General features: G+C 42.0%; 1 protein-coding gene across 2 annotated transcripts in view; it reads left to right on the top strand.

Moving 5' to 3' along the window:
• TBCB (tubulin folding cofactor B) overlaps positions 1–26,190 on the top strand; it is a 781,868-nt gene extending 755,678 nt beyond the window's left edge. For both annotated transcript variants that reach the window (XM_044078357.1, XM_044078427.1), the window contains exon 6: positions 25,237–26,190. In XM_044078357.1, coding sequence (XP_043934292.1) covers positions 25,237–25,354 — 118 coding nt within the window. In that variant the 3' untranslated portion in view covers positions 25,355–26,190. The remainder of the gene's footprint in view (positions 1–25,236) is intronic.
• The last annotated feature ends 776 nt before the right edge of the window (positions 26,191–26,966 follow it).

Below are 26,966 nucleotides of genomic sequence, written 5' to 3'. Positions count from 1 at the left end.
TCGTTCATCAAAGCTCCTTTTGATGACACATCTTTGTTTGGCCCCAGTGTAAAAGACATATTATCCAGGTGTGAAAAGAATAGAAAGACCCTGTCTGCCATGGACGTATGTTTTTTCCACACCTCAAAGATTCTTTTTCAGGAATCAATGAGGTAGTGGAAAAATGTGGTTCAAAAAGTCCCAGGGACACACATGGCAGTAGTTCCCACAGGGGTAGGGGGGAACTCCAATGGTAGATGCCACTTCTGCAGCAGAGGTGGCCTGCAAAACCAAGGGTTCAGAGATTTTCTTTGGCACACCCTTCCAGCTTTCCTGAAAGGAAGCCTGGTTGTGGTTGTTGTCCTCTGGAGGCAGTTGGGGGTTGACTATCCCTGCACCAAAGAGCCTGGCTAGAATTAACAACAGATACTTGGGTGCAGAAGATTATTTCCAGAGGTTATATAATACCATTTTCCTTTCCTCCTCCAACTTCAAGAAAAATCCCCTGTATTCCACCCAGTCAGAAGGAACAAGCAGCAATTCAGGTACAAACGCTGCTAGAAAGAGTCCTCCAAGAAGTCCCGCCAGACCAGATAGGATCCGGAACTTACTCAAGATTCTTTTTAAAGCCAAAGAAAACAGGGGACTGGAGACCAATTTTGAATCTCAGCAACTTAAACAAGTCAGTTTGACACGCCAAGTTCTGGGTGGTCACAGTTCAGACCTGGTTTTGGGCGAGGGTGACTGGATGTGCTCAGTTGACCTTCAGGATGCATACTCTCACATAAAAATGAACAGGTGATCCAGAAGGTACTTAACGCTTCCAGCTAGGAGCTAGTCATTACCAGTTCAGCATTCTGCCGTTTGGTCTCACAACAACTCCAGGGCATCTACCAGATGCCTGGCAGTGGTTGCAGCTCACTTGAGACAGCAGGGATTCCAGATATTTCCTTATCTAGACGACTGGATAATTTCTGCCTCGACCAGGCATCAACTGTTAAAGGCAAAAGACCAGGTTTTCCACACATGTTCTCTTCTGGGTATAACCATAAATTATTAAAAATCTCAACTAGAGCCAACTCAGAGTTTAGAATTTATAGGAGCACTTCTCAACACAAAATCAGCCCTAGCTTTACTGCCCTTTCAAGAGTTCAGACATTGAGATCACAGGTCAGAAAAATAATCTGCAGTACCAGGATTTCAACCCATTTGGTTCTTCAAGCTCTGGGTTCAGTGGCAGTGGCTATAACTCTAGTACTGTTAGCCAGATTTTACAGTGGATGCTAGCAACACAATGGTCAGTACTCTCCCAACTCATGTCAACTCTAGTACAAGTCAGCCATGCATGCAAGAGAGATCTCAGGTAGTGGGTTCAGTTGGATCAAGTCCTACAATGCTGTCCGTTCATTTTACCTCAACCCAAGGCAGTTGTGACCATGGATGCTTCACAGTTAGGGTGGGAGGGGGCATTATCTGGCGAAAACAGTCCAAGGCACTTGATCCCACAAAGAGCCCATCTTGCATGTCAATGTCCTAGAGATGAGAGAAGTGCTTTTAGCATTGCAGGTCCTTCAAGATGCTCTCCCCTCAGGAACAATTGCAATTGAAACGGACAATGTCAGTAGTTTGTTACATCAGCAAACAAGGAGGAACCAAATCTTACCCCTTGTGTCGAGAAACACTCATGGTGTGGCAGTGGGCGGTCTCATCTAATCTAACCATTTTCTTATAGTAACTCATATTCTGGGGAATTCCAGAGTGATAGGAAACAAGTTGAGCAGGTGCATTCTTGTACCTCAGGAGTGGTCTCTCAACAAAAGCATAAATGAAATGATTTTCTGCCAGAGGGGTAAGCCTTCTAAATAGTAAATGTAGCAGCTACTATGCCCTAATCCCACTACAAGGGGAATCATCGAGGGTTGCTGTACTTCTACTGGCCCCCTGGTTTACTTTACGTTTATCCGCCAATTCCACTAATTCTGAAATTCCTTCAGAAAGCTGCCATGTTGAAGAACAAAGTCATTCTCATTGCACCTTACTGCCCTCAACAGATTTGGTTCCCTTTCCTTTAGTCTCACTTACTTCTCAAACCTTGGATTCTGGATCAGACTCCGGACCTCCTGTCTCACCCAACATGCATGATCCATCCAGATATACCAAGCCTCAGGCTTGACTGCCTGGCTTTTCCAATTCCATTAATAGCCAGACAACCTATGTTCTCTTCCCCTGTCCGACGCATGCATTTATTCTCCCATAAACCTTCTACACATGAACTCTACTCCAGTAAATGGAGAAGGTTTGTTTATTGGGCACATCAAGATAATGTTGATCCTTTTCAGTTCCTATACATAACATCCTTTAATTTTTGGCCCTACAGTTTAAAAAGGTCCAGTTAGCAGCAGTATTGAATTTTCACATTGGATTTCAAGGTTCTTCTGTAGCCTGTTCTAGGCTCTGCAAAGCCTTTTTGCAAGGCACTCTCCTTTTAAGGCCTCCTGTTACAGACCCTGTTCCACCCTGGGATCTAAATCTGTTGCTGCAAGCACTTATCCATCCCCCCTTTGAACCAGCAGCTAGATGTGGCCTTGAATATCTTTCTTGGAAAACGATATTTCTAGTAGCTTTTACTTCTGACAGATGAATTTCAGAGATTCAAGCCTTGTCTTCATAACCAACATACTTGATATTTCACAAGGACAGAGTTACATTACGAACTAATGCATCCGTTCTAAGTTGATATCAGACTCTAATATTAATCAGTCCATTAAGTTGCCAGTATTCTTTCATAAATTTGCTAACAAGGGCAAATACATGTTACACTTGTTGTATATTCACAGGCAGTTACATTTTTACCTACATAAAACAAAAAACATCAGGGAATCTGAGCAGTTATTTCTTTCATTTTTCAGATATAAAGGTGGGGAAACCATCTGCCAAAGTAACTTTAGCCAGATGGCTGACTAATTGTATTTCTTTTATTTATAACATACTGGGCACTGCCTTATCAAAACCACTATAAGCTCATTTGACTAGATCCATGGCAACTTCTTCAACTTTCCAATCTAGAGCTTTCATGGATGACGTGTGCAGTAGCAACTTGGGCTACCCCCCCCCATACCTTTGTTACTCATTACAAATTGGATCTGGTCTCCAGAGGTAGGGCATCATTTGGTTCAACGGTGCGTGGGAATATCCTTCCTTGAGTCCACCTGGGATTTTAAGTAGCTGGGGACTCTGTCCCATAAGTTGAGGACAGAATGAAAATTAACAACATCTGATAAATTCCCTCTGTGTCATCCATTTTCATTCTTCCTCAACTCTCCACCCTCCAACCCCCATCCTTGAAAACTACTGGAAGAGTAACATCTCTTCCCTGATATTGCGCTCCAGGTATAGTCTCTTCACTACATAACTGCTAATATTTATTTCTGCTAAAGTCAGCAAACAAGATCTGAGGTACTTGGGGTTGGTGCATTGTGGGTAAGGGAGAAGCTCAAGAGTTTCTGGTTGCCACGAGCTTTAGCAACAGCCAGGTTAGATCTGAGGGATTGGATCCGAACCCATACATTGAGGAAGAATGAAAATGAACAACACAGATGGAACATTATGGTGAGTACATAACTTCTTTTTTCATGCTATTTATTAAACATCCCAGGATGTTGTCAGGGCCCATCGATGCAGTGTTCTTTTGGTCTTGGCAAGTGCATTCATGACCTGTTCTCTAGTAATGATGGGGGGATTGTGTTTGTTTGTGACTGCCTGTCCTTACCCTTGGCCAGTAATCAAGGAGCATCAGTCCTAACTACTGACACCGGTGAGAGACGGTCACTAAAAACAGGAATGGATTTGCACAGTATTCTCAGATGCAGCTCTCTGCATCAAGTACAGTTTCTCCCAAGAGCACACAGAGAACACGTTCCAGTCCTGGGACTGGATTATCTGTCTCTCCAGAATCCAGACAAGACTCACTTTGGAGCACTGTGTCCCAGGTTCAAGTAGCTGACGCACCTCCACCTGGGTATTTGATTTTCACACACAGATGCACTCCTGGGAAAGGCTGGTACAGATTTACGAGCTGTACTCCTTCTGGCCAGACAATAAGGCAATCAAGCTGCTACTAATCAGCCATTCTTAGGCTCTTACAAGGGTATTATGCTGAGTAAAATCAATACTAATATAAATGGTAGAGTGTAACTGAAGCAACAAGGCTTTTCAGAGTGGCCAAGGTGTCACTAAAATAAGCACAAGTACTCTCAAAAGTTTCAAAGTCTTCTCTAAAAGACCAGCCACAGTGAATGTATAAAAATATTTAATAATAAATCATAAAATAGAAAACATGAGCATAATAAATATCCAAGTACAATAAACACCAGAGTTTCAATCACAGGAGAAATAAAAATAACTCAGCTGGATAGATTTAGACAGATGCAGAAAAACACTTCTTAACTAATCTGTGTATTTCCAAACTGTCTAAAGAATAACTGTTCCCTAGCTAACTTAATTAATACAGCAAGGCAAGATTAGGTGCGGAGATCCTTACTTACACAAGACAAGGTGATGAGCTTATAACTACTGAACTAACTCAATTGACTGACTGTAATAACTGTTATAGATTTTTATATCAAGTTTCAAAGAAAACAAAACAAACTGCTGGGTAAGTTTCATCCTGTCAGTGCTAGTTATAGAATGGCACCACATTTGATCATCTGATGCTGACACACAGCTTTGCTAAGATATGTTGCAGTATCTGAAAGCTATAGAACAGTTTCACTCTCTTCTACTCTTCCCTTCCAGAATTCTTTGTTTAAACATATACATTTAATCAGTTATAAGTACGCTGTTGATACATTTTTAACACAAGCATCTGTACAAGTCAGTGTGATAGTCAAATGAGACAAAATTATTCACAGAAGTCCAGCTAACCATGCTGGCATATGCTACACATGCACCCCCCCCCACACTCTCCCTGGCACAGATGGCAACACCGCACATTGTCACATTGTTACGTGGAATTTCCTTTCTACTATCTGTGTTGAAGGGGGGTAGTGGGGGGGAGTTTAAGCTGAACCTGTCAGCCAAAAGGTTGGCATTGGCCTTCTGTTTAGTGTGGATGATGCCATATTCAGTAAGTTCTGTGCATTTCCTCTGAGGTTATGGACATAACTGTAGAAAGCTTTGTGGTTGTCCTCTGCCTGAGAAACTATTTTCTTCATATTTAGCCTTTGAAGTATTAATTAACCTTCTTAGCTGCCTGTTTAGATTGGTCAGGGGGCTTTTAGTATGTATGGCTTTGTATCTCCTGCACTTGGCCACAATTTATTTTTCTTTTGTTGTGCAACTGATTGATATGTGATTCCATCAGGGCGGCTTGTGTTTCGAGTTTGTAATATTCTTAATATGAGTGGGCACAGCTGGCTCTATACAGCTATCAGTGTGGCTGTAAATAGCTCACTGTATTTATTGTGTTTACTGTGTTTTGGGGTGCTTGGAATTTAGCCAAGGTGTTGCCTAGTAGAGACAAGTTAGCTTTGGAATAGTTCCTAAAGGTTTTTGGTTTTGCTGGATCCCTGGATTTAATTTTTATTTCAAGCAATGCTGTCTTATGGTCAGATATGACGAGGGAAGACACTGCATTGACTGAGTAACATCACCCCCCCCCATGTTAGTGAGTATAGGGTCAAGGATGTTTGCATCCCTGGTAGGAGAAGGGACCAACTGTTCCAGGATGTTATTAAAGTTTTTAGGAATCAATGGGCTTGTGCCTTAGAAGTGGTGTAGGGGTAGTTGAGATCCACCATGAATATCGTATTGGGTTGAACGGTGAGGGACTGTAGTACATTGAGATAGGTAGTTTGAGTTTCCTGGGATACGGAGGGGGACCTATAGGTTGCAGGGATATAATATGACATCCTTATCCACCAAACTCGACTCTTTAACTTCCACCTGTCCTTTATCACAAGCTGTCCCACAGGATGGTAGAACTAGTTCCTCCTTACCAGGTGGAAAAAAGTTTTTATACAGGGATATTTTAGTGCCAAAGAAAGAAAATGCTTGACGACCTGTTCTGAATATTTCTTTCATAAACCTGTTTGTGATAGTACCCAAGTTCAAAATGCTGTCACTTTGCAACCTAATACCTGTTCTTCCTCATTCAAGTTTCCTAGTAACTCTAGATGTTATGTGATCCTATCTCGCCTACATTCTGACTGATGGGTTTGGAGCCGATCCCTCGGCTCCGACTCGGCACGCTTATGCCAAAGAGCGAAGTCTCTTATTGGCTGAGCTTACTATATCCCAGGATGCACCGCTACCAGTCCCCCAGATCTCGTTTGCCGCTAACTAGCAAAGACGTGGTCTCGAGCTGGCTGAGCTAAGTAGTGTTTTTCACTAACTTTTTCTGTCAGGAATTTTCTAATTCTATAACAAAAAGCTGTTTTAACAGCTATACCGTACTTTTTGTGTGTGACTGGTATTTTTGTGGAAAATTTTGTGTGTGATTGTGTGTTTGTTCTGACTAGAGGCCCCTTTGAATTGAAGGGCCTTCCCCTGTCAGTCAATTGTTTTTCAATCCTTAGGGGTTCTAGGATCCCCTTTAGTTATTTTTTCTGTAGTTGTCGGACTGTCAATCTTAATCGGCAACCGTAAGCTAATCATTGTAGTGACAGTCATTTAAAAAAAAAAAAAAGTGTGTTTTTCTGTGATAGAGTTACTAAATTTGTTGCTATAATGTCTCAGGCTCCTAGGCCTTCGGGCTTTAAGAAGTGCACTAAGTGCAGTTTTAAAATGTCAATCACAGATGACCACTCTCTCTGTGTATATTGTTTGGGCGCCAAACATTTGCAGGAGTCCTGCAGCGTGTGTCACGCGTTTTCCTCGAGGGTCCTCCAAGAGAGGAAAAATAAACTTATTTTGAAAGGCCTTATAAAACCCTCTTTTGAAGAAGCATTCGCGTCCTCTCCTTCTCCTGCTAAAAAGAAAAGGGCGTCAGCTCCGACCAGTCCGTCGGACCCAACCGCCAAAAGACATAGGCAGGCTTCTCCTTCGGCTCCACGGACTTCGGAGCCGAGGGTGGAACTGTCTGCCTCGATGCCTCCAGTCGCGACTCCTCTGGGTTCGGAGCCGACGGCTGGGGCATCGAGAGGCGGGTCACCTTCATCGGCTCCACTGATATCGGAGCCGATGAAGGTTGTCCGCTCAGACACTTCCTCCTCGGCGCCGAAGTCCTCTTCGGCACCGATGGAAATTGGTTTGGACACTCCTTCGGCACCGATAGTTATCGAGTCGCCTCGGAGCCGGTCCCCTAGTCCCTTGGAGCCGTTGGAGAGACCTACTCGGACCCGTTCGGTCTCTTCCAGGTCATCGAGGATGTCAGATTCTGACATAGACAGGGTGCTCCAAAGACTGTTCCAGTCCCCAGTCTTTCAAAAATTTGTTTCGGCTCCGACCCAATTGGCTTCGGAGCCGATAGCCCACTCCATTACCATTCCTCCTCCGACCGCTTCGGCTCCGTCGGAGCAGGTGCTGATGGAGCCAGTAGAGATCCTGGGGTCGGCTCCGACCCTTACTCCAACCCCGGCCTTCGGGTCCGAGTTTAGCACACGGACTTCTTCGGCTGGACCCGGGGGTGACGTTTCGGGACCAATGCTGTCGGTTCCGAGCCTCCCTCTCGGTGCTTCGGCCGCGGGACTTCTGTCTGCTATCATGGCTCCGGGGACCGGACCCTCCCAGGATTCTGGGGGTCCGGCGTTCAGAGCTATGAGGAGTGCCTTGGCCAAGTCTTCTTCGGCCATCTCTACGGCTTTACCGGCACCTATCCCTGGGCATGGAGACTGGGTCTTTGGCAGTTCCCCTGTCTCTAGGCAGCGGAGCCCCGGGGCCTGAGGTTACCCCCATGGGGGGTTCGCCTCCTCCTGAGGGTTCTTCGGAGTTGTCTTCGGAGGAGCCCCCAAGGAAGAGATCGTGCAAGAGGAAGCACGTGGACTCCCCCGACGAGTCTCTTACATCGGACACTGATCTTGATGATGCGGAGGGGTCCCCAAAGTCGTCCTCGGATGATGTCTCATTTGCAGACATTCTAGAGATCCTTAAGCAACGAGGCGGCTGGAATTCCAAACCCCCCTCCGCTGATGAGTCGGTGTTTCTCAAGGCCTTCGGGGCTCAGCCCTCCGCCTCCTGGGTGTCTCCGCCCTTCGACGAGCTCCTGGATTTGGTTTGTCGGAGGGCGTGGGAACATCCAGATACTGTGGAACCAGTGCCTTCTTGCCCTAACAAATTTTTGTCTGCCCCACCCGAGAAGGAGTTCTTAACTAAAGGCGTGGCTGTAGATGCCATGGTGGTGGCATCTGCTACCCAGCAGGACGTGGCAGAGGCTTCAACGTCCGTCCATCCTCCTAATAAGGAGTTTGGGAGCATGGACGATGCACGGGAAGCGCACCCTGACTTCAGCGGCCTTTACTCTGAGGTCCCTGAATTATTTGGCACATTTCACCAGACTACAGAGGGATCTGGTCAAGGAGCTCTCAGACTCCTCTCAGGTAACCTACCTGAGCAGCTAGCCCAGTCGGTTAGCTCTCAGTTGGCTATCCTTAACTCGATTTCTAACTCGTCCATGAGGCTCATTTCATATGCGGCCGAAGGCGGCAGAGCGGCAGGCACAGGCGTGGCTCTATGGAGACAAGCCTGGCTCCGCTTGTGTCATTTCGGAGGACTTCAAGTCTCCCTTTGCCGACGCTCCCTTTGATGGGTCCTCTTTGTTTGGACCCAAGGTAAAAGACACTCTTACCCGCTGTGAGCAGGAGGGAAAGACTTTATCTGCCGTAGGAGCACGTTATTCCACTCCCTTTCGGCCTTATCCCAAGGCTAAAAGAGGAGGGAAAATGTGGTTCCGTAAATCACAGAAATTCTTTCCCCAACAGCAGGAAGATTCCCCTTCCAGAGGCAGAGGACGGGGAAATTTTTCTGGGAGACGCCGTCCCAGAGGCGGCAGAGGCCCCTGCAACACTGGAGACCGCGAGTCCTTTCGTGGCTCTTCAGCCTCCCACACTTCATGAGGGATTGCCCGACTGTGCTGCTCCGGAGCCAGTCGGGTGCCGTTTTGCCAAGCACCTAAAAGCCTGGGAATCTATTGCTCAGGACAGATGGGTGCTTCGGATTATTGCCGGAGGTTACACCATTCCCTTCACACACCCACCCCCACCGTCCAAAAAAATCCCGGACCCACCACCCAGTCAAAGGGAAATTGCAGCCGTAGAAGCTTCAAAGCTGCTAGAAAAAGGAGTCATCCAACCGGTCCCCACAGACCAGATCGGATCCGGAAATTACTCAAGGTTCTTTTTAGTGCCAAAAAAGACAGGGGACCTGAGACCCATTTTGGATCTCAGCAAACTAAACCAGTCCGTCATGAAGTCCAAATTCGAATGGTCACTTTACAATCCATTCTCCCATTATTGGAGAAAGATGTTTGGATGTGCTCCATAGATCTCAAGGACGCCTATTATCACATACCGATACATCAGGCGTCCAGGAGGTATCTGCGCTTCAGCCTGGGAGACAGTCATTTCCAATTTTGTGCACTGCCCTTTGGTCTCACCACAGCCCCAGGGTGTTCACCAAGTGTTTGGCAGTAGTGACTGCTCACCTGAGGAGTCTCGGATTCCAAGTGTTTCCCTATCTGGACGACTGGCTCCTGACTGCCACCACCAGGCATCTACTACTAGAAAACCTACAAGCCACCATCTCCTGGGTGCTTCCTGGGAATTACATTCAACTGGTCAAAGTCTGTCTTGCTGCCTTCTCAGCATAAGATTCATAGGAGCAGAGATAGACTCAAAATTAATGCGAATCTTCCTTCCTACCGAAAGGATACAAACATTACAAGGTCAAGCCCGAGCCCTGCTTCTAAGATCCAAAGCCCCAGCCAGGATGGTCCTGCAACTTTTAGGTTCGATGTCTGCCACGGTTCTCCTAGTTCCTCTGGCAAGATTGCACATGAGGATTCTTCAGTGGCTGTTATCGACACAATGGTCTTTTCAGGATCTCCCCCTCAATCATCACATACTGATTACAGAAACATGCAAACGGGACCTCCGCTGGTGGCTTCTGTCATCCAATCTGAATCAGGGAAGACCTTTTGTTATACCCCCTCCGGTGGCCACCTTGACAACGGATGCCTCCCAGACGGGTGGGGGGAGCATTGTCTGGGCAGGTCAGTTCAGGGTTCTTGGCTTCCAAATGAAACATTTCTCCATATCAATGTGTTGGAAATGAGGGCTGTACTTCTGTCCCTACAAGCCCTCCACAGGTTTCTCCCTCAAGGCATTATCGCTATCCACACAGACAACATGTCGGTGGTCTGGTATCTAAACAAACAAGGAGGGACCAGATCTTACCCCCTTTGCAGAGAGGCCATGAGGGTGTGGGAATGGGCAGTGGCTACCAACCGCTTCCTGGTAGCGACCCACATTCCAGGAAAATCCAATGTATTGGCAGACAGACTGAGCAGGACTATTCTCTCTCCTCACGAGTGGTCCCTGAACGAAACAGTAGCAGCTCAGACTTTCAAAAGATGGGGGATTCCGTGCTGCGACCTGTTTGCAACACCACATAACACGAAGTGCAAAAGGTTCTTTTCCTTGACCCCGCGTCAAGGGGAGGCAGCTACGGATGCTCTAGTCCAACCTTGGCCAACAGGACTGCTTTATGCTTTCCCTCCGGTTCCACTCCTCCCCAAAGTCATCCAGAAAGCTTCCCAATTGGGGTCCACAATGATTCTAATTGCTCCGTACTGGCCTCGTCGGGTATGGTTCCCCTACCTACAGAAATATACTCTGGACGGTCCTTGGTTTTTGGATCTAACTCTGAACCTTCTGGTTCATCAGTCGGGACAACAGCACCAGTCCCTTCACACTTTGAAATTAACAGCTTGGCTCCTCCACTTCCGACTTTAGTCAGAAATCACACCTTGGACCCGGAAGTTATTCACATTTTATCTTCAGCCCACAAACCCACCACTAAGAAATTGTATCACAGTAAGTTGGAGAGGTTTGCTATCTGGGCTCAACTCAGAGGCTTAGACCCTATTACGGCCCCGATACCAGAGGTCTTGAAATTTTTAACATCCTTGTTTAATCAAGGATCTTCAGTCTCTACTATTAAAGTCCAACTAGCAGCTATCTCCAAATTTCACGAATCCATAGACCCACCGTTGATGAGTAGCAGATTATGTAAAACTTTCATGAAAGGTGCTGTGCTTTTAAGACCCCCAGTTTTTCATCCTGCGCCTCCGTGGGATCTTGATTTGGTACTTCGTGCCTTAACATCTTCCCCCTTTGAACCGGCTGCTACATGTGAGTTGAAATATTTGTCTTGGAAAACTGCCTTCTTAATTGCAATTACCTCTGCAAGAAGAGTTTCAGAACTTCAAGCCCTATCTATCAAACCACCGTACTTGATTTTTCACAAGGATAGAGTATCACTTAGGCCTAATCCATCTTTTGTTCCAAAAGTTTGTTCTAATCTCTGTCTCCAACAATCTCTAGAGCTACCAGTTTTCTTTCCAAAATTTTCAAACAAAGCGGAATACACCTTGCATAAGTTGGATGTTCACAGGCAATTGCGCTTCTATCTAGACAGGACTCAACAAATTGAAAAACAGACCAATTGTTTGTGTCCTTTTCAGATAATAAACTGGGTAAAACCATCACTAAAGCTACTATTGCCAAATGGATTAGAGATTGCATAACTCAGGCTTATTCCTCTTCAAATAAGCAACTTACAACATCTGTCAAAGCTCACTCTACTAGAGCTATGGCTACCTCTATTGCATTTCATTCCAAGCTCGCTATTTCTGAGATTTGTGCTGCGGCTACTTGGTCCAACCCGCACACTTTCATTTCCCACTATAAATTGGATGTGGCATCTAAAGGGCGAGCATCATTTGGTTCCACGGTACTCAGGAGTGTTTTCCAGTGAGCCACCCAGGATTCAGGTGCTAGAGACGCTGTCCCATCAGTCAGAATGTAGGCGAGATAGGATCACATAACATCTTTTAGTTATGTACTCACCATAACTTCAGATGTTTGGGATCCATCTCGCCTACATTCCTAATACCCACCCTCCTTCCCCCTGCCTTGGAGATCAGAAGAGATTGAACGGTTTGAGTTCTACTGTTTTTATCTTGTTTCATCTGGCGATGTTATATAAGCAGTGCGTGCGTGAGTGCATGTATGCGGACAAACTAGATCTGGGGGACTGGTAGCGGTGCATCCTGGGATATAGTAACCTCAGCCAATAAGAGACTTCGCTCTTTGGCATAAGCGTGCCGAGTCGGAGCCGAGGGATCGGCTCCGAACCCATCAGTCAGAATGTAGGCGAGATGGATCCCAAACATCTGAAGGTTATGGTGAGTACATAACTAAAAGTTCTCCTATATTTTGGAAGTGGCCAGGGGCAATTACCACAAGCTTCCTCACAGACTCAATCTACTCGCACAGGATCAGGGTTGTTTGATACACCCTGATCGAATCAACTTAATTTGACTCCCAGGATGTTAGGGTCTTAATTCCCTTAAGGCAGTCATTTACTGAGGATGTGCAGTAGGTGGTAATGGAGGCAAGAAAGCCTGATTCTAGAAAATTATATAGTAGCCAATGGAGAAGGTTTTCTAGTTGGTGCCAACAAACATAATCAGCACCTATTCAGAGCTAGTTGTTCTCTGAGCTACTATCCTATAACCTTTCTTTGTCCTCTGTCAAGGTTCGTTTATTGGCCATTCCAGCATGTCTCCCCATGGAAATTCCTCTTTCAGTGTATTCTCATGCTGTTTTTGAAAGGGGTTTTGCATGAGAGACCTGACAGAACACTGGTGCTCCTTCCTTGGGATCTTAATTTTGTATTAGTGAAGCTAACACATGCTCTATTTGAACAGCTTACCTTGCTGACTTGAAGTTGATATTGACAACAGTTTTACTGATTGGTCTGACCTTTGCAAGAAGGGTAGCTTAATTGTAAGCTCTTATGGTGAGTCAACCCTACCTCATTTTCCAGAGGGATAGGGTTTTTTTGAGACCTAATCCTTCTTTTATGCCTAAAGTGGTATTGGAGTTTACTTTAAACCAAACCATCTCCTCTTTTTTTTCTTTCCAGATCCTAAAACTGAAGTAGAAAGAATGCTCCCACCTTGGTTGTCCATAGACAACTCTGGTACCATCTTGACAAAACTAAATCTTTCAGATCTTCCATCAGTTGTTCATTTCTTATAAAGATTAGTAGAAGGGGACAACCTTTGTCAAAGAAAACTATTTCCAAATGGATGTTTAAGGCTATTGACTTTTGTTATACTCACCAAAGGAAAACTATTCCTGGCAGGGTCAAGTCCCACTCTACTAGGGCCGTTGCTCAATCAGTGGCTTTTTTGGAAATGGATGAATTCTAGAAGCATTCTTGAAGCAACAACTGGGTCCTCTGCACATATTTTTACAAGGCACTATAAGTTTCATTATTTCTCTAGTTCTAGAGAAGGCTTTGCTAAGACCATTCCCTAGGAGCTCATTGACTCTTCTCCTTCCACTTCCTAAAGTTTGTAAGCTATTGTAATCTACCTGTATAGCTTAGGCTACTGCAGCAGTAATGAATGTGAAGAACATAGTACAGTTGTGTAGGTAAACTTACCACACCAGTAGATGTTTGAATGAATGATCACTGCTATTCCTAGCATTGTCCTTTCAGGGATAAGCCTTCCTATCTCTGTTGGCATGAAAGCTCAAAAGGGCTTGGGTTTTTAGTCAGCTCAACTCAACTCGAGCTGACACAGGGTGCATGGAAGGTGCCCTGAAGCTTTGGAAGCTGGCCGGCTGTTATGCAGCAGTACATAACTACTTTTTTCAGACTGTTTTATTCTGTAAATTATAAATTTTCTGTTGTGTGTGTGTGTGTGTATATAAATTATACACGCACACAATACACAATACATATATGTGTATATAAATTATACACTCACAATAATGTTTGTGTGTGTGTATGTATATATATATATAAACACACATATATATATAAAAACACACGCGCGTGTGTGTGTGTGTGTGTGTGTGTGTGTGTATATATATATATATATATATATATATATATATATATATATATATATAAATAAACACACGCGCGTGTGTATGTTTGCACATGTGCAAATACACGTGACTTCTTTATGCTTTTGCAAGAACATGTTTAAGTCTCTGTTCTAGCAGTCAAAAAGTACAAGGCAACTGATATGGTCTGTTTTGCAGTCAGGCAGATAGATTGCAACCAGTGCAAGGATCTGCTGGAAATATCCATCCATCCATCCACAACCCCTTTTTCCCATTTTTGCACATGGGGTCGGGGCCAGAAAAATAACTATCTATAGCTTTATTCAAAAGCATGCGTTTGATTTATTTTAACAGTGATTCTGTTCTTATATTTGCTGTTATGGGAGTATCTAAGCCAACTGTGCTTTTTCCTGTCTATCCTTCTCAAAAGAGCCCCTTGTCTGTGGTTGAATTTTGATATTTACACACTTGCCCATGTACCACCTGACACTGCTGTCTCGGCAGCTTTAAAGTTCATCTCTTAGAAAGTGTTTTATCTTTGGCTTATCATTTTTGCTGCCAGTGCCTTAGAGCTTCAGACTGATATTTGTAGGGAGCCACATCATGTCTTTCACAAAGATAAGGGAGTTCCTTAAGTCTGTCCCACCCCCTACACCCCCCAAAGAAAACTGCTGTCAGAATTATTAAACAGAGTAGCCAGCTGTGCACCACCAGGTCAGTTTCCATTGATAGGTGAGTTATCCCCTTTTTAAGTGTGCTGCTTTTTGCATCATCTTTTGCCACAAGGCTGCAGACTGCTTCTCGGAAAAGTTCTGTTGTCAGATGACACTCCTTCATGGGTGCAATCACTTCAGTTTGTGTTTAAGAATGTCTCCTTTGCAGACATTTTGTGTCATGGTCACTTAATCTCATATTCCCTCCTTCAACAGGTATTCTTGATTGGACCATGACAATAGTTGTCTTTCTTTTAGAACTTGTGTGCTTCAGGTCTTGGAATTCTTCCCAGTGATAGACTAACAGAGGGTGGGTCTTTTATAGAAGTTACGTTCTTACTGTTTCAGTCAGTCTCTAAAGTATAACCCTTGTCAGTGGGTCTAGGTTAGTTTAACACCCCTGATTCCTTTTTCCTTGGCCAGTCCCTTTATTCATTTTCTGCTGTTGGGAGCTCAGTTTGTCAGAAATGTATATATCCTCATAACAGTATAGCTGCAAAATTTCCATTGTGTTTCTCAGTTTCCAGGAAGTATGCCTGCTAGTGACTGGAATGAATTGATGAGCTCAGTGGTTAGGAGCATTTTCCTAGTGCATCTTGGGACATAATGGCTTGCATTTATAGAGAGAGTGCACACAGAAGAAAAAAGCCTAATTCAGAGAGGAAGGAAGTTTTTCCAAAACACAGAACCACTAAGGAGAGTGCTTTATTAGATCAGACAATGTGTTGAGAACTTGCTTATTTCTGTTTGTAGACCTTTATTTAGCTGTAATTGTTATTTTCCTGATAATTTACAGTTTAAGCAAAGATCCTGCAGTGTGCAGCTTTGGATTTATCAATATTTGTTTTATATATATATATATATATGTATATAAATATATATATATATATATATATATATATATATATATGTATATAAATATATATATATGTAGTGCATGGAGCACGGTGATTATGCTCAGATATTCAGAAAAAGACAGCTCAGTTAAGTGATATGTGGCGCAAGACCCCGATCTTAAATGTTAAGCACCCCATCTGCCAGTACAGATCAGTAAATGACAGCAACAGAATAAAAAAATAAATAAAAAGATTGGCTGTGTCTGCTGACCATGCCAGTAGGGCGTCCCTTCCGCTTACAAACTAATAGAGTCTCTAGAGTAACAAGAAATGTGTTCACTTGCATATTCTGAAGAATAAAAAGTCTGAAACTTAAATATATGACACTATTTAGTGTCTTTAATCCTTCATGATTTCTCTTTAAACCAAAGACTGTATGAGGAGCAGACCAAGCAAACGAGGCAAAATTTTGGGCATTATGTGAAAATCTGGACAGTTTACTGGCATGGTAAGTGAAAACAAGACAACTGTGTGTTGCACTGCCTTGCTGACAGTGATTGCTAAGTGCTTTATGGCTTTGAACGCCAGCAAAACACATAGCATTTTTTTTTTTTTTTTTTTTACTGTAACTAGTAGTACACAAAGCAGATCAAGCTCCGTGCACTAAGAATTTTGATCAGGTCTCCAATCATAGCCTTACATTATGTGTTCTCGACATGAATGCCAAGATTCACCGCTACCAGCATCTGTGCCTTGGTGAGCTAATGCCCAACCTAGGTAGCTCAACTCCCATCACCACTTTCGAGAGATATTGTCTGTGTGTGTGTGGTTGGCTCTTCTCTGCCCCCCAAGTAGGTCCACACATCCTCCTTCCTTGCCAATGATGTCAAGTCAGAAGCCCAAACCACTAATTGATCTTGGGTGTCCTGGACTCTGTTTTGTCCCTATTTGCCACAGGTGCTGTATCATGGTAATTGTGATTAACTTAGACATAACATAACCTCAAAGAAAGTAGTAATTTGTGAAGTCTGATAATCTTCATTCAGTTAGCTGGTCGTGATGAATTGGCGAGCTTATTGTGAAGTGATCATTAGCTAGACAGCTGCATACCCCCTCTGGTATATGATATTGTCATATAGGGTGGGCCTTACTTTAGGGTTCAAAGTTAAATTGTGCTGGGTCAAGTGAATGAGTATAAAATAATGTCAGACTCTGTAAAGCTGTTTTTGCGATATATTCAGATGTGTAGCTTTTGTGTACTTAATAATCAACATAACTACCAATAGGAGAGGAGATAGACTGATGTTAATGAATACATTTTCCTTAGTTGTCTTTTAGTGTCCATTTGGGTGTGAAACTTTGTCTTTATGTATGTAAATTTAAATTCAAGAGCATGACATAGGAGAATTTGCAAAATCTTTAACCATGTTTACTCATATTTCTCAAGTTTCTGGACTAGGACTGTCATTTCACATTAGATGAGCATAGGTTCATCTTCTTCCCTTGAAGGTTTCTTAGGGTAAAATGTCTTTTGGCTTTTCCCAATTAGGGGTCCCCACAGCGGAACTCTGGTCTGCTCATGATTGGCAGCGGATTTTATGGTGCCGAATTGCCAGCCCGACTCCCAACCTTCAACGAAGGCACACCCATTCACGCTCGCACCTACCTGCATGTCTTTAATGTCACCCTTTATTAGGAATATATGTATCTCCAAAGGTTCACATTAGATGAGCATAGGTTCGTCTTTCACCCTTGAAGGTTTCTTAGGATACAAACCTTTATTAGGAATATATGTATCTCCAAAGGAAAGGAATGCATAGCATGAATAAAGAAGAAATTCATTCTTCTCAAATGGTTTTGGACCTCTCTTACTATTTGGTCACAGGTAGTACTCCAACCTTCATATCCATGTCCACCATCTTCTCACTAGTTCTGTTTGGAGGGCAGGTTACTTTACTCTGTACCCATACATTTGATAGGGAAAGTAATATTTCATTCCCAATGCTATTATAACAGACTCTCTAATATTTGATAGGTATGTTGATATTTGCTACAAAATAGAATTCCTTTGTAGCCTATCAACTAATTCCATACGCATCCGTGATATTGTTAATTAGAGAAAAGCCCATCTTTTAGAATATGTTAGCCTAAGAATTTGAACATAAGGGTGCTTTCTATCTTTTTTGATAGGTTTCTTAAGTTCCTGTTAGTTGCACACATAGTGGTACTTCAAAATTCATTCTGAATCTTTCCTAACAGAAAATGCATCTAGAAGAGCTCTTCAGTTGATTTTGGTTTATTTCCAGACTGCCTGGAGGCAAACACTGGATTTTTGAAAAATGCTCTGGCATATTCCTTCCTCTTACCCTCTCAATATATTTCTTAGGTGCAGTGAAGGGGAGTGGCATTTTCACTAGCTGAATGTACAGCCTGGCAACTGCTTCCTAAGTGTTTGACTTGCGCTTGCCACAGACCCAGGAACATTATCATCAAAATCCTGGGACAACCTAAACAAAGCTACAAAGTTTCTCATCTTCTCGCATCCACTGCTTGCCGCCTTGTCTAAGAATGTACTAATTCTAAAAATCGTATGTGTTCTCACACTACCTTCTACTGTAGTAACAACACATAAAATTCAATCAGCAATAAATAAAATTTGCAGTTTTACTTTTAGGGCAACTAACCCATTCAGGAGAGCTTTTACAATGTGTTAAGTGGTTACCTGTTCATGAAAAGGCAACTCTGCTTTCCTCCCATATATCTACAAAATTAGGCTGGGTATTGCACTCCCATTATGAACAAAAATACATGTCGGACAACAAACGTACTAAAATGTACAAGACAACTTAGCCTCATTAGGCCCAAATTAAAAGTAGCAATAGGTAAAGGACACTTTAAGCACTGGCACCAGCCATTTGAAACCAGTTCCCATAAGAAGTCAGACAAACAAATAACCATAGACGCATTTAAAAGCAAACTAAAAGAAAGTACATTTGTGTAAGTTGAACTTACTGTTAACAGTAGATGTTTGGATGATCACTGATGTATTAGCCTTGGCTATATGGATATATAAAATCTCCTGCCAAGGATATAACAGCCGGCCAGCTTCCAAAGCTTCAGGGTGCAGTTCATATGCCCAGACTGTTAAGCTGAGCTGACTAAGACACGTTTCAGCACAAAGCCCTTCAGAGCTTTCCTGCCAGCAGAGAAAGGGAGGCTGAGCTCTGAAAGGACAAGGTTAGGAATAACAAAAAATGAATGTCAACACCCCGGCATAAAAAACGCACCAAAAAACAAGGGGAAAGGAAGGAGAGGTTAATGCAGCAGTGATCATTCAAACATCTGCTGCTATGGTAAGTCCAACTTGCACAACTGTGCTATGTTCTTAATGCTGATCACAGCTACAGTAGCTTTAGATATCTGAGTAGATTACCATGGCTAACTGCATTTAGGAGGTGGAAGGAGAAGTATCCAGGAGCCCCTGGAGAATGGTCCTAGCAAAACATGATCTAGACCTAGAGAAGGAATCCAGCCTATAGTACTTTGTAAAAGTGTGTACAGAAGATCAAGTAGCAGCTTCTAGAATACTGCTAGAATCCAACCTTTTTTCAAAAAGCCAAGGTCCTTTTTGATTGGGCCTTGACCCTGCCTGGAATAGATTTGTCATGGTAAGTATAACCAAAGTAATAGCCTTAGACAACCATTTGGAAATAGTCTGTTTTGACACCAGTTGTTTGCTGTTACTTTCACAAGAAATGAACAATTGATGTGATGATCTGAAAGATTTAGTTCCGTCAGGATAGAACCCAAGTTGTCTGTAGGCATACAAAGTATGGAGTATCTTTTCTCCCTCGTTTTTAGGTTTAGAAAAGAAAATTTGGAGCTATATAGTTTGGCTTAAAGTAAACTTGATACCACTTTAGGCATAAAAGAAGGATTAGTTCTCAAAGAAACCTTGTCCTTGTGGAAAAGAAGGTAGGGTTGATTCACCATAACAGCTTGCAACTCAAATACCTATATTGCAGAGGTCAGAGCAATCGAGAAAACAATTTTTCATGTTAAGAAACTCAAGTCAGCCAGATTAGCTGGTTCAAATGTATGAAGTTTTAGTTTCTGTAACACAAAAAAAAAGATCACAAGTCGAGGCCATCGGTTTACTTGGAGGCCACTTATGCAAAACCCTTTTCAAGAACATGTTGACATGCAACTGCCTTGAAAGGGAGTTGGATCCATGGGCAGACATGCTTCTTCTTCTTTTGGCTTTTCCTGGTTAGGGGTCACCACAGCGGATCATCTGACCGCTCATGATTGGCAGTGGAGTTTTACAGTGTCGAGTTGCCAGCCCGGCGCTCAACCTTCCACAGAAGGCACACTCACACCTAGGGCCAATTTAGTGTGTCGAATCCACCTACTGCATGTCTTTGGGATGCAAGAGGAAACTGGAGCACCCAGAGGAAACCCATGCGACCACAGGGAGGACATGCAGACTCCGCACAGAAGGCACCCCAGCCGAGAATCTAACCAGAGAACCTCTTGCTGTGAGGTGGCAACGCTAACCGCTGCACCACCGTGGCCGTCCCATGGGCAGACATGCTGAATGGCATAAATGAACTTTGATAGAGTAATAAGGCCATAGGATAGTAACTCACACAAATATTGTAAAACCAGAGGAAAAACTAGCCCTGAATGGGTGCTGCTTATGTTGTTGGCACCGACTCTAAAACCTTTTCCCATTTTCAAATATATGATTTTCTAGCAGCAGTCTTTCCTGCCTCCGTTAGTACCTGGTGCACATCCTCAGAAAACAGGTGCCTAAAAAAAACAACCCTGTCTCCTATCCTCCCTGTCTAGTTCTGCTATTACTACACTGAGACACTATCTCAGCAATCCTATAGTTTGTCTTACATCCCTCCAAAAACCCATGTCCTAACAGTTTTTTTCCCCTATTACAGTTGCTGTTCTCAAATTCCCAGTGAGCACACCTGCCTGACTAACCCTGCTTAACTAGATCTCCCACCCCTCTGCAACTTCCTCGTGGCAAGAAATACAAGACTTTAAGTCTCACCTGCAGGGAAACTATTAGTCTCAGTAATCTTCTTGGTGTAGTAGGCAAGTTTATGTGTAGTAAAACACTTTAGTGCTTATTTGACTAGTGGCATGCTCACTAACTCAAACAAATATTGTTTGACTCCCCCTCACCCTGAGCTTTCTCCTTCCATTTCTCTTCTATCTTTTTAGCAACTATTAACACCAAGAGCTGTACAACTGTACAGAACTATTAAGCAAGCAAGTGTTAGGTTGCTGTTACCTGCATACATTTCTTACTTCAAGGAACTGCCTACTTTTAACTGTTCCACTGTCTTGCAGCACACATTGCTAACTGATCTATTTCTACTGTGGTCTGGCAAGCTGCCTCAAAGTTGCAAGGAATCATTACTGTCCACTGAACCTCTCTTTCCCCTTTCCTTTAGAGCCTGTGTCCCATTGCTACTGGATTTGACTACATTTCCTTCATCCTCTGCCTCTTCCTCAGACTGTATCTGTCCTGCCCCTGTGATCAACTTCCTCTCTGAACTGACTTATTCTCTCAAAACAACTGGCGCCATTTTCAGATAGCCTTTTTGTCCTTATGAGGGGAATTTTCTCTGCCTCCTAAGTATGTATGCCACTTAAGTGTTATATATAAAGCTGTTATTGTTATATTATTCTGTACTTTTTATTGTCTGTGCACTGCGTTTGTTTTACTGGGTCTTATTGGTTGCTTTAAACTGTTGAATTTTGCTATACTTTGTTAGTGTCTCTCCGCACTCTTCTGATGTTGATTATATCTTCCAGGCTAAGGATTCGAGTGAGCACACTACCAAAATGCTATTTCCATCCAAGTTTTCCAATGCTATTTTGTATGGTTGTTATTGTGCTAAGTGCTTAAATAAAACTGCAGTGTGTGGTCTGTCTCTTTCAAATGCAGTTGTGAGCTTCTTTAACATCCAACTGTGTCCACTAGGTTTTTGTAACCCAAGTTCCATTTTTCACCATCACTGTTTAAAGCACTACCTGTATGTTTTTCTGGGCACTACAATAACTGAAATGCTGCTTTCTATACAAGTATTTCTGGGCTGGTCTCTATTATATCTGCTTTGTTAGTTATAATAAATGTACTACAGTTAACTGAAGAGGACAGTGCAGTTACTATAGAGTGCATTTTGTAAAGTGTTTTTACATGCTATACAGTGTTCTACTTAATGCCTCTTATCTACTTAAGCTGCTTTGTTTTTAGAGCAAAATTTACTTAACTGATATGTACTGTGCTGTTCTGTTTTTATTCATAAACTTGCATGCACTGCCTTAAAGGGCTTACAGTAACCAATGCCTGTTGATTGTATTTTGTAAATTGATTTACTGCATATATTGTGTTCTGCTTCTGCCTCTATTCTGATACTTCTGTACTAATCTCCCTTTTCCTAGAGCCTCCTGCTTTCCCTTCTGTCCCTCCCCCATCTTTGTTGTTGCTTCATTCCCTCAAAGCCCTTAAAGGAATTGAGACCATCATCCAGGCAGTCAGTTGAAGATGATTGATGTCGGGATGCATCAAACACCCCTGTTGTGCGAGTAGATCCATTCTGTGGTGAAGCCTGTGGTAATTACCACTGGCTATTCCCAAAGAAGGGAGAACAACTGTTGCATGGGCCAGAAGGGAGTCACCACAATAATCTTCTTCATTCTCACTGCTGCAGTAGCCAATGGGCAGTGTCCTGCCAAGGACAGGGCACCCATCCAGCTTGCCAAAGTTCTAACTACCCTCCCTCTCGCCCACTCAGGCTACTGATAAGCTACTCTCTTTTAGGAGAAAAGTAGATCAGCAACCAGAGTCAGTTAAATCTTCACAATTTTACTGCAGGCTTGAACAGAAGTCTCTCTCTTTTAGAAGGACAGCAGTTAGTCAAAAGTTTCTTGCCTAATAGATAAGACTTCTTTTGGGGCCTATTCCAGTCATTAATGTTTAAAATACATATATAGATAAGTGTGTGTGTGTGTGTGTGTGCGCGCGCACGTGTATGTGTACGTGTGTGTGTGTGTGTGTGCGCGCGCGCACGTGTATGTGTACGTGTGTGTGTGTGTGTGAATATATATATATATATATATATATATATATATATATATATATATATATATATATACACACACAGACACACACACGTATATGTATGTATATATGTGTATAAATAGCTCTGTGGTATTCCACCTTAAGAATTTAAGAATGCTGGCTTAAGTAAGGAATTGCTAGCTATAAATGTATATATGCTGAAAAAAGGTGCCACAGGCTTCTGATGAAGTCTGCGTTCAGCAGATGAAAGCACTTAACCTTTGTGAACTGTATTACCTTAGTGGTTCATTTTTAATTATTTTTTTTATAAAAGAAATGTATTTTTAACATTTGAAGTGGTCGAGAACTGTGGCACCATTTTTCAGCTTATATACATTTATAGCTGGTGATTTCTTGGTTGAGTATATGCTTTTCGTAGATTTAAATTAAGTAAGGAATTATGTGCTTCTACTTCGTTTATTTGGCTTCTTTTTCACTTTTGTGTGGAAAACTGTAATTTTATAAAAAAATATATATTAAGTATTTGGGCTGTGCTTTTATAGTCAGAATGCGTTTTTCCCAACCATTACTCTTTTTTTTTTTTTTTTTTTTTTTTTTTTTATACGGAATTAGAATGTTTTCTCATTTCTGAAGTAATAAATGCTCTGTAATATTTCTAACTGAAAGTTTAATCTCTACACTCTCAATTTTCAGTATACTGTTTGTATTTACTAGTTTGAAGAGGGAACGTGTGCTTGATGCTTACTAGTAAGTACTTAACTTCCCCCAATGTTACTGAATTTACTGTACTGGTAATCTCGTTTTGTCTTTGGCTACAGCATAGATATTTTTTCCAGTCATGCTTCCTCCATACTGCTTGTACCTAAAAAGAGGGAAAAAAACCAAGTAAAATCATTGCCTCAGCCTACGGTTAGTGACTATGGTGTGGTGAAAGACTGTTCTGCAAACCAGCTGTAATGGCCGCTGTGGACCTGGGATTAGACATGTTCTCATAGCCTGTTTTGGGTACCTGTTACAAGTATGGGAGAACCAATCATTTTAGGTACAGGAGCTGTATGGGGAAAGAGACTTCTTGCCAGGGGCAGTAAGCTTTCTCCTGACCATCCTCCTAGTAGGGATCTTCCTAGAAAAAGGAAACAAAATTAATTACATGTCAGATGACTAGATTGCTTGTGTGTATAAGTCAGATTTTGTATCTTTGGCTGAGTGTTTTGCAGTTGGTCAATTTCTGGGGACTGTTTGCCTTTTCACAGTTGTAATGCAGGTATTTCCAGAGAACAGTGCATGTTTAAAGAGGTTACAGATTCTTACAGAGACGGGTGATTCTTAGGAATCAATCACCCAAATTTGTTAATTTAAATAGTGAACCTGAAGTTAATCTTAGACAAGCTTTTTCTCCTTTGCTGAAACTGTTACTAGACTCCTATGTTTATGCTTGGGAGATAACAGGGGCTACCCAAAAATTGGGCAGATTTTATAATCTGTTGGATGAAGAGGTTCCTAATTCTGCACTTATTCCTCCCATTTTGCCAGCTTTTGAAGACTCTTTTAAAGCTGCTCTCAAGGCTCCTAAGTCACTGTCAGTAGTTCCAAAGAAAGCCGATAAGCAGTATAGGTTTTCTTCAAGTTATAAATATCTTAATTCTCAAATGTCTGATGACACTGCTGGATTAACTCCAGCAGCAACAGCTAACAAGAAATCTTTGGCTTCCAATAACTTGGCTCCCTCTGATTAGGAGGGCACGTGATTAGACAAACAAGGTAAGTAACTGTTTGCTTCTACTATGTTAAACCTTTAGGATCTTGAATTGTTATGGCTATATGATGAAGCTTGTGTTAAAATGTGCGTATAATTTTGAAGAATGTTGCTTTGTCTCCAGAAGGTAGATCACATTTGAATCGTATTGTTTCTAACTTGACTCAAGTTTCCAAACATGCTCTGAGAAGTGTATATGATTTGTGCTGGCACTGTCTAGTGCTTCTGCTTCTTCTGGGGTGTTGAGAAGATTTGTTTGGTCACATAATCAGAATGTTTCTGATGATTAGAAATCTGAATTGTCCACTTAGCCTGGACCTGGTATTTGGGCCTGAGGCTGCAAACAGTGAGATGACTGAGTTAAATGATGCATGGAGTTTATTCAGAAAGCCTTTTCCAAGGTGACATTGCTGTCTATAATGGAGGATTATTTTCACCTAGTACAGCTCATGTTCTGGAAGACAAGATGAAACCAATAAGCAAATTCTGGAAGAGACTGGTTGTTTTTTTTTTGTGTGAAGGGCCTTACTCTAAAATTTGTGATGTAGTATTTAAGGGTTATATTCCAAAGGATTAATTGCCTGTGCAATTTGCAAAATGCAGCGTAACAGTGACAGTTTTTGTTACTGAGAATTTGCCATTTCATTGGAAAAGCTTTGAAAGTTCTGTGTTATATGGAACTGTATGTAGGTTCAACTGCATATTGTTTTTACATTTTAGGAAGGAAGGAAACAACTAGAAATGTAATCTTTCTATTAATTCATTTCAGTGTAAGTGGAAAAAGGTATTTCGAGTGCTTGCCCAAATATGGTGCCTTTGTGAAACCACATCAAGTAACAGTGGGAGATTTCCCTGAAGAGGACTATGGGCTGGATGATGAAATGTGAAATGAACAGTTGTGGAAGCAAATAGCCCTCAAGTGTACAATACAGAAAGATGCATCCCAGCATCTTTTATTTTTCCATGCTGGATACAAGCATTTCGTCAGATGTTCGCAAGACTGAAGACACTGCACTGCCTAGTATTAACTTGTACAGTTATGATAGGAGTGTGTCATCCTTGTTCCCTGTTTTATAGATTATTACATATTTTGTGTGTGCATTCCTCTTTTGAAGGCAGACTTCAGAACTTTAGTTGCGTCATTCTGCGTTGCTAGATGTAGTAATAAGAACCTTGAAGTAGTGTTCACCATTAAGAAGGAATTGTTTAAATAAACGGTCACAAACCAACACTCTTTCAAGGTCTTGTTGTAATTAAAATTTCTTCCTGAGAATAGAAGAAGAAAGTAAGTACTTAACTGTAATTTTAAGTATGCAGCTTAAATTGTGATATGGTAACCCAGTTTGTTTTGCTGTCTAGTTTATCTGATTATTAGTGAAATTACATTTCTCATTCAATCCAAGTCATCAAGGTGCCATAACACTTGTTTCTTTAGGTGATCCAGGTGATGAAGTTTATATGAAAACCTTGAGATCTGTATATAATTTTGATTAAGAAACCTAGAGAAAATGGTTACCTTTTTGATATGTCCAATCTGTATAATTCTTAACCTCACAGAATAATTTGAACATAATTCCCATTTATATTTTACAAATTCCTTGTGTCATATATGACTGAAACATTTTTTCTGTGGAAAATTAATGCAAGTTCACTGGCAGCATTTTTATGTTTAAAGCTATTCAGAAGACAGTAAATCAGTGTAATACCACAAATTTGCTTTTGACTTATTTGGTCATTGTGTCTCATTTTTTTATCAAGTACATTTATTTGTATGGTGCATCATATCTAGACAGATAAGAACTCATTTTCAGGGTTGTAAAATATACACAAGGTGACTAGACATGGTACGTTTTAATGCTCTCGGAGTTGACTAGACATGATAATTTAATACACTGAGGCAGAGACCCTTAAAACAAGACTATACAGCCATTATTATCCAATAAGAATGTCTTGCTGCAAGATGCAAATAGTTGTGTCTATTTTTGGTACACTTGAAGTAGTGTTCTGCTTTAGCTATGTTTTCACTCATATTTTTAAATTTCATCTTGCCTTCTGCTTTCCAGAACATTTTTCCTGACTTGCAAGCTTTTATAAACACAAATGCTGTTAGTTGAAAAGAATATAAATGTATTTACAAGTGTATGTCACAAACAATGAAGTTGTGTCCAGTAATGCCTAGGGTTGCAGTTTCCTGACACTGTTTTAGTTAAGTCACAAAAGCTGTGAATATGCATTGTTTGACACAACCAACTTTGTTGTACTGTGGCACACACCTAGTGAGAACAGGCTGTGCTTGTTTGGTGGTAGAATTATGAACTGGCTCCAGTAGAGTTACTTATCTGGTTATTTTCAGAGTTGTAAATAGTGTGTTATGGTTTCCACAGAGCAGAAGCATTCTGTGATGCAAACATCTATTGGCAAAAAAGTACTGTTAAGAAAGCTTGATAAAGGAGATCTTTTTGAAATAATTCTTACATGATCCAGTCCATTCACATCAAC

Source organism: Protopterus annectens, chromosome 1.part0, assembly GCF_019279795.1.
Source record: "Protopterus annectens isolate FY-2018-M chromosome 1.part0, PAN1.0, whole genome shotgun sequence".
In the NCBI taxonomy this organism is placed as follows: domain Eukaryota; kingdom Metazoa; phylum Chordata; order Ceratodontiformes; family Protopteridae; genus Protopterus; species Protopterus annectens.
This window is presented reverse-complemented; position numbering and strand designations above follow the sequence as displayed.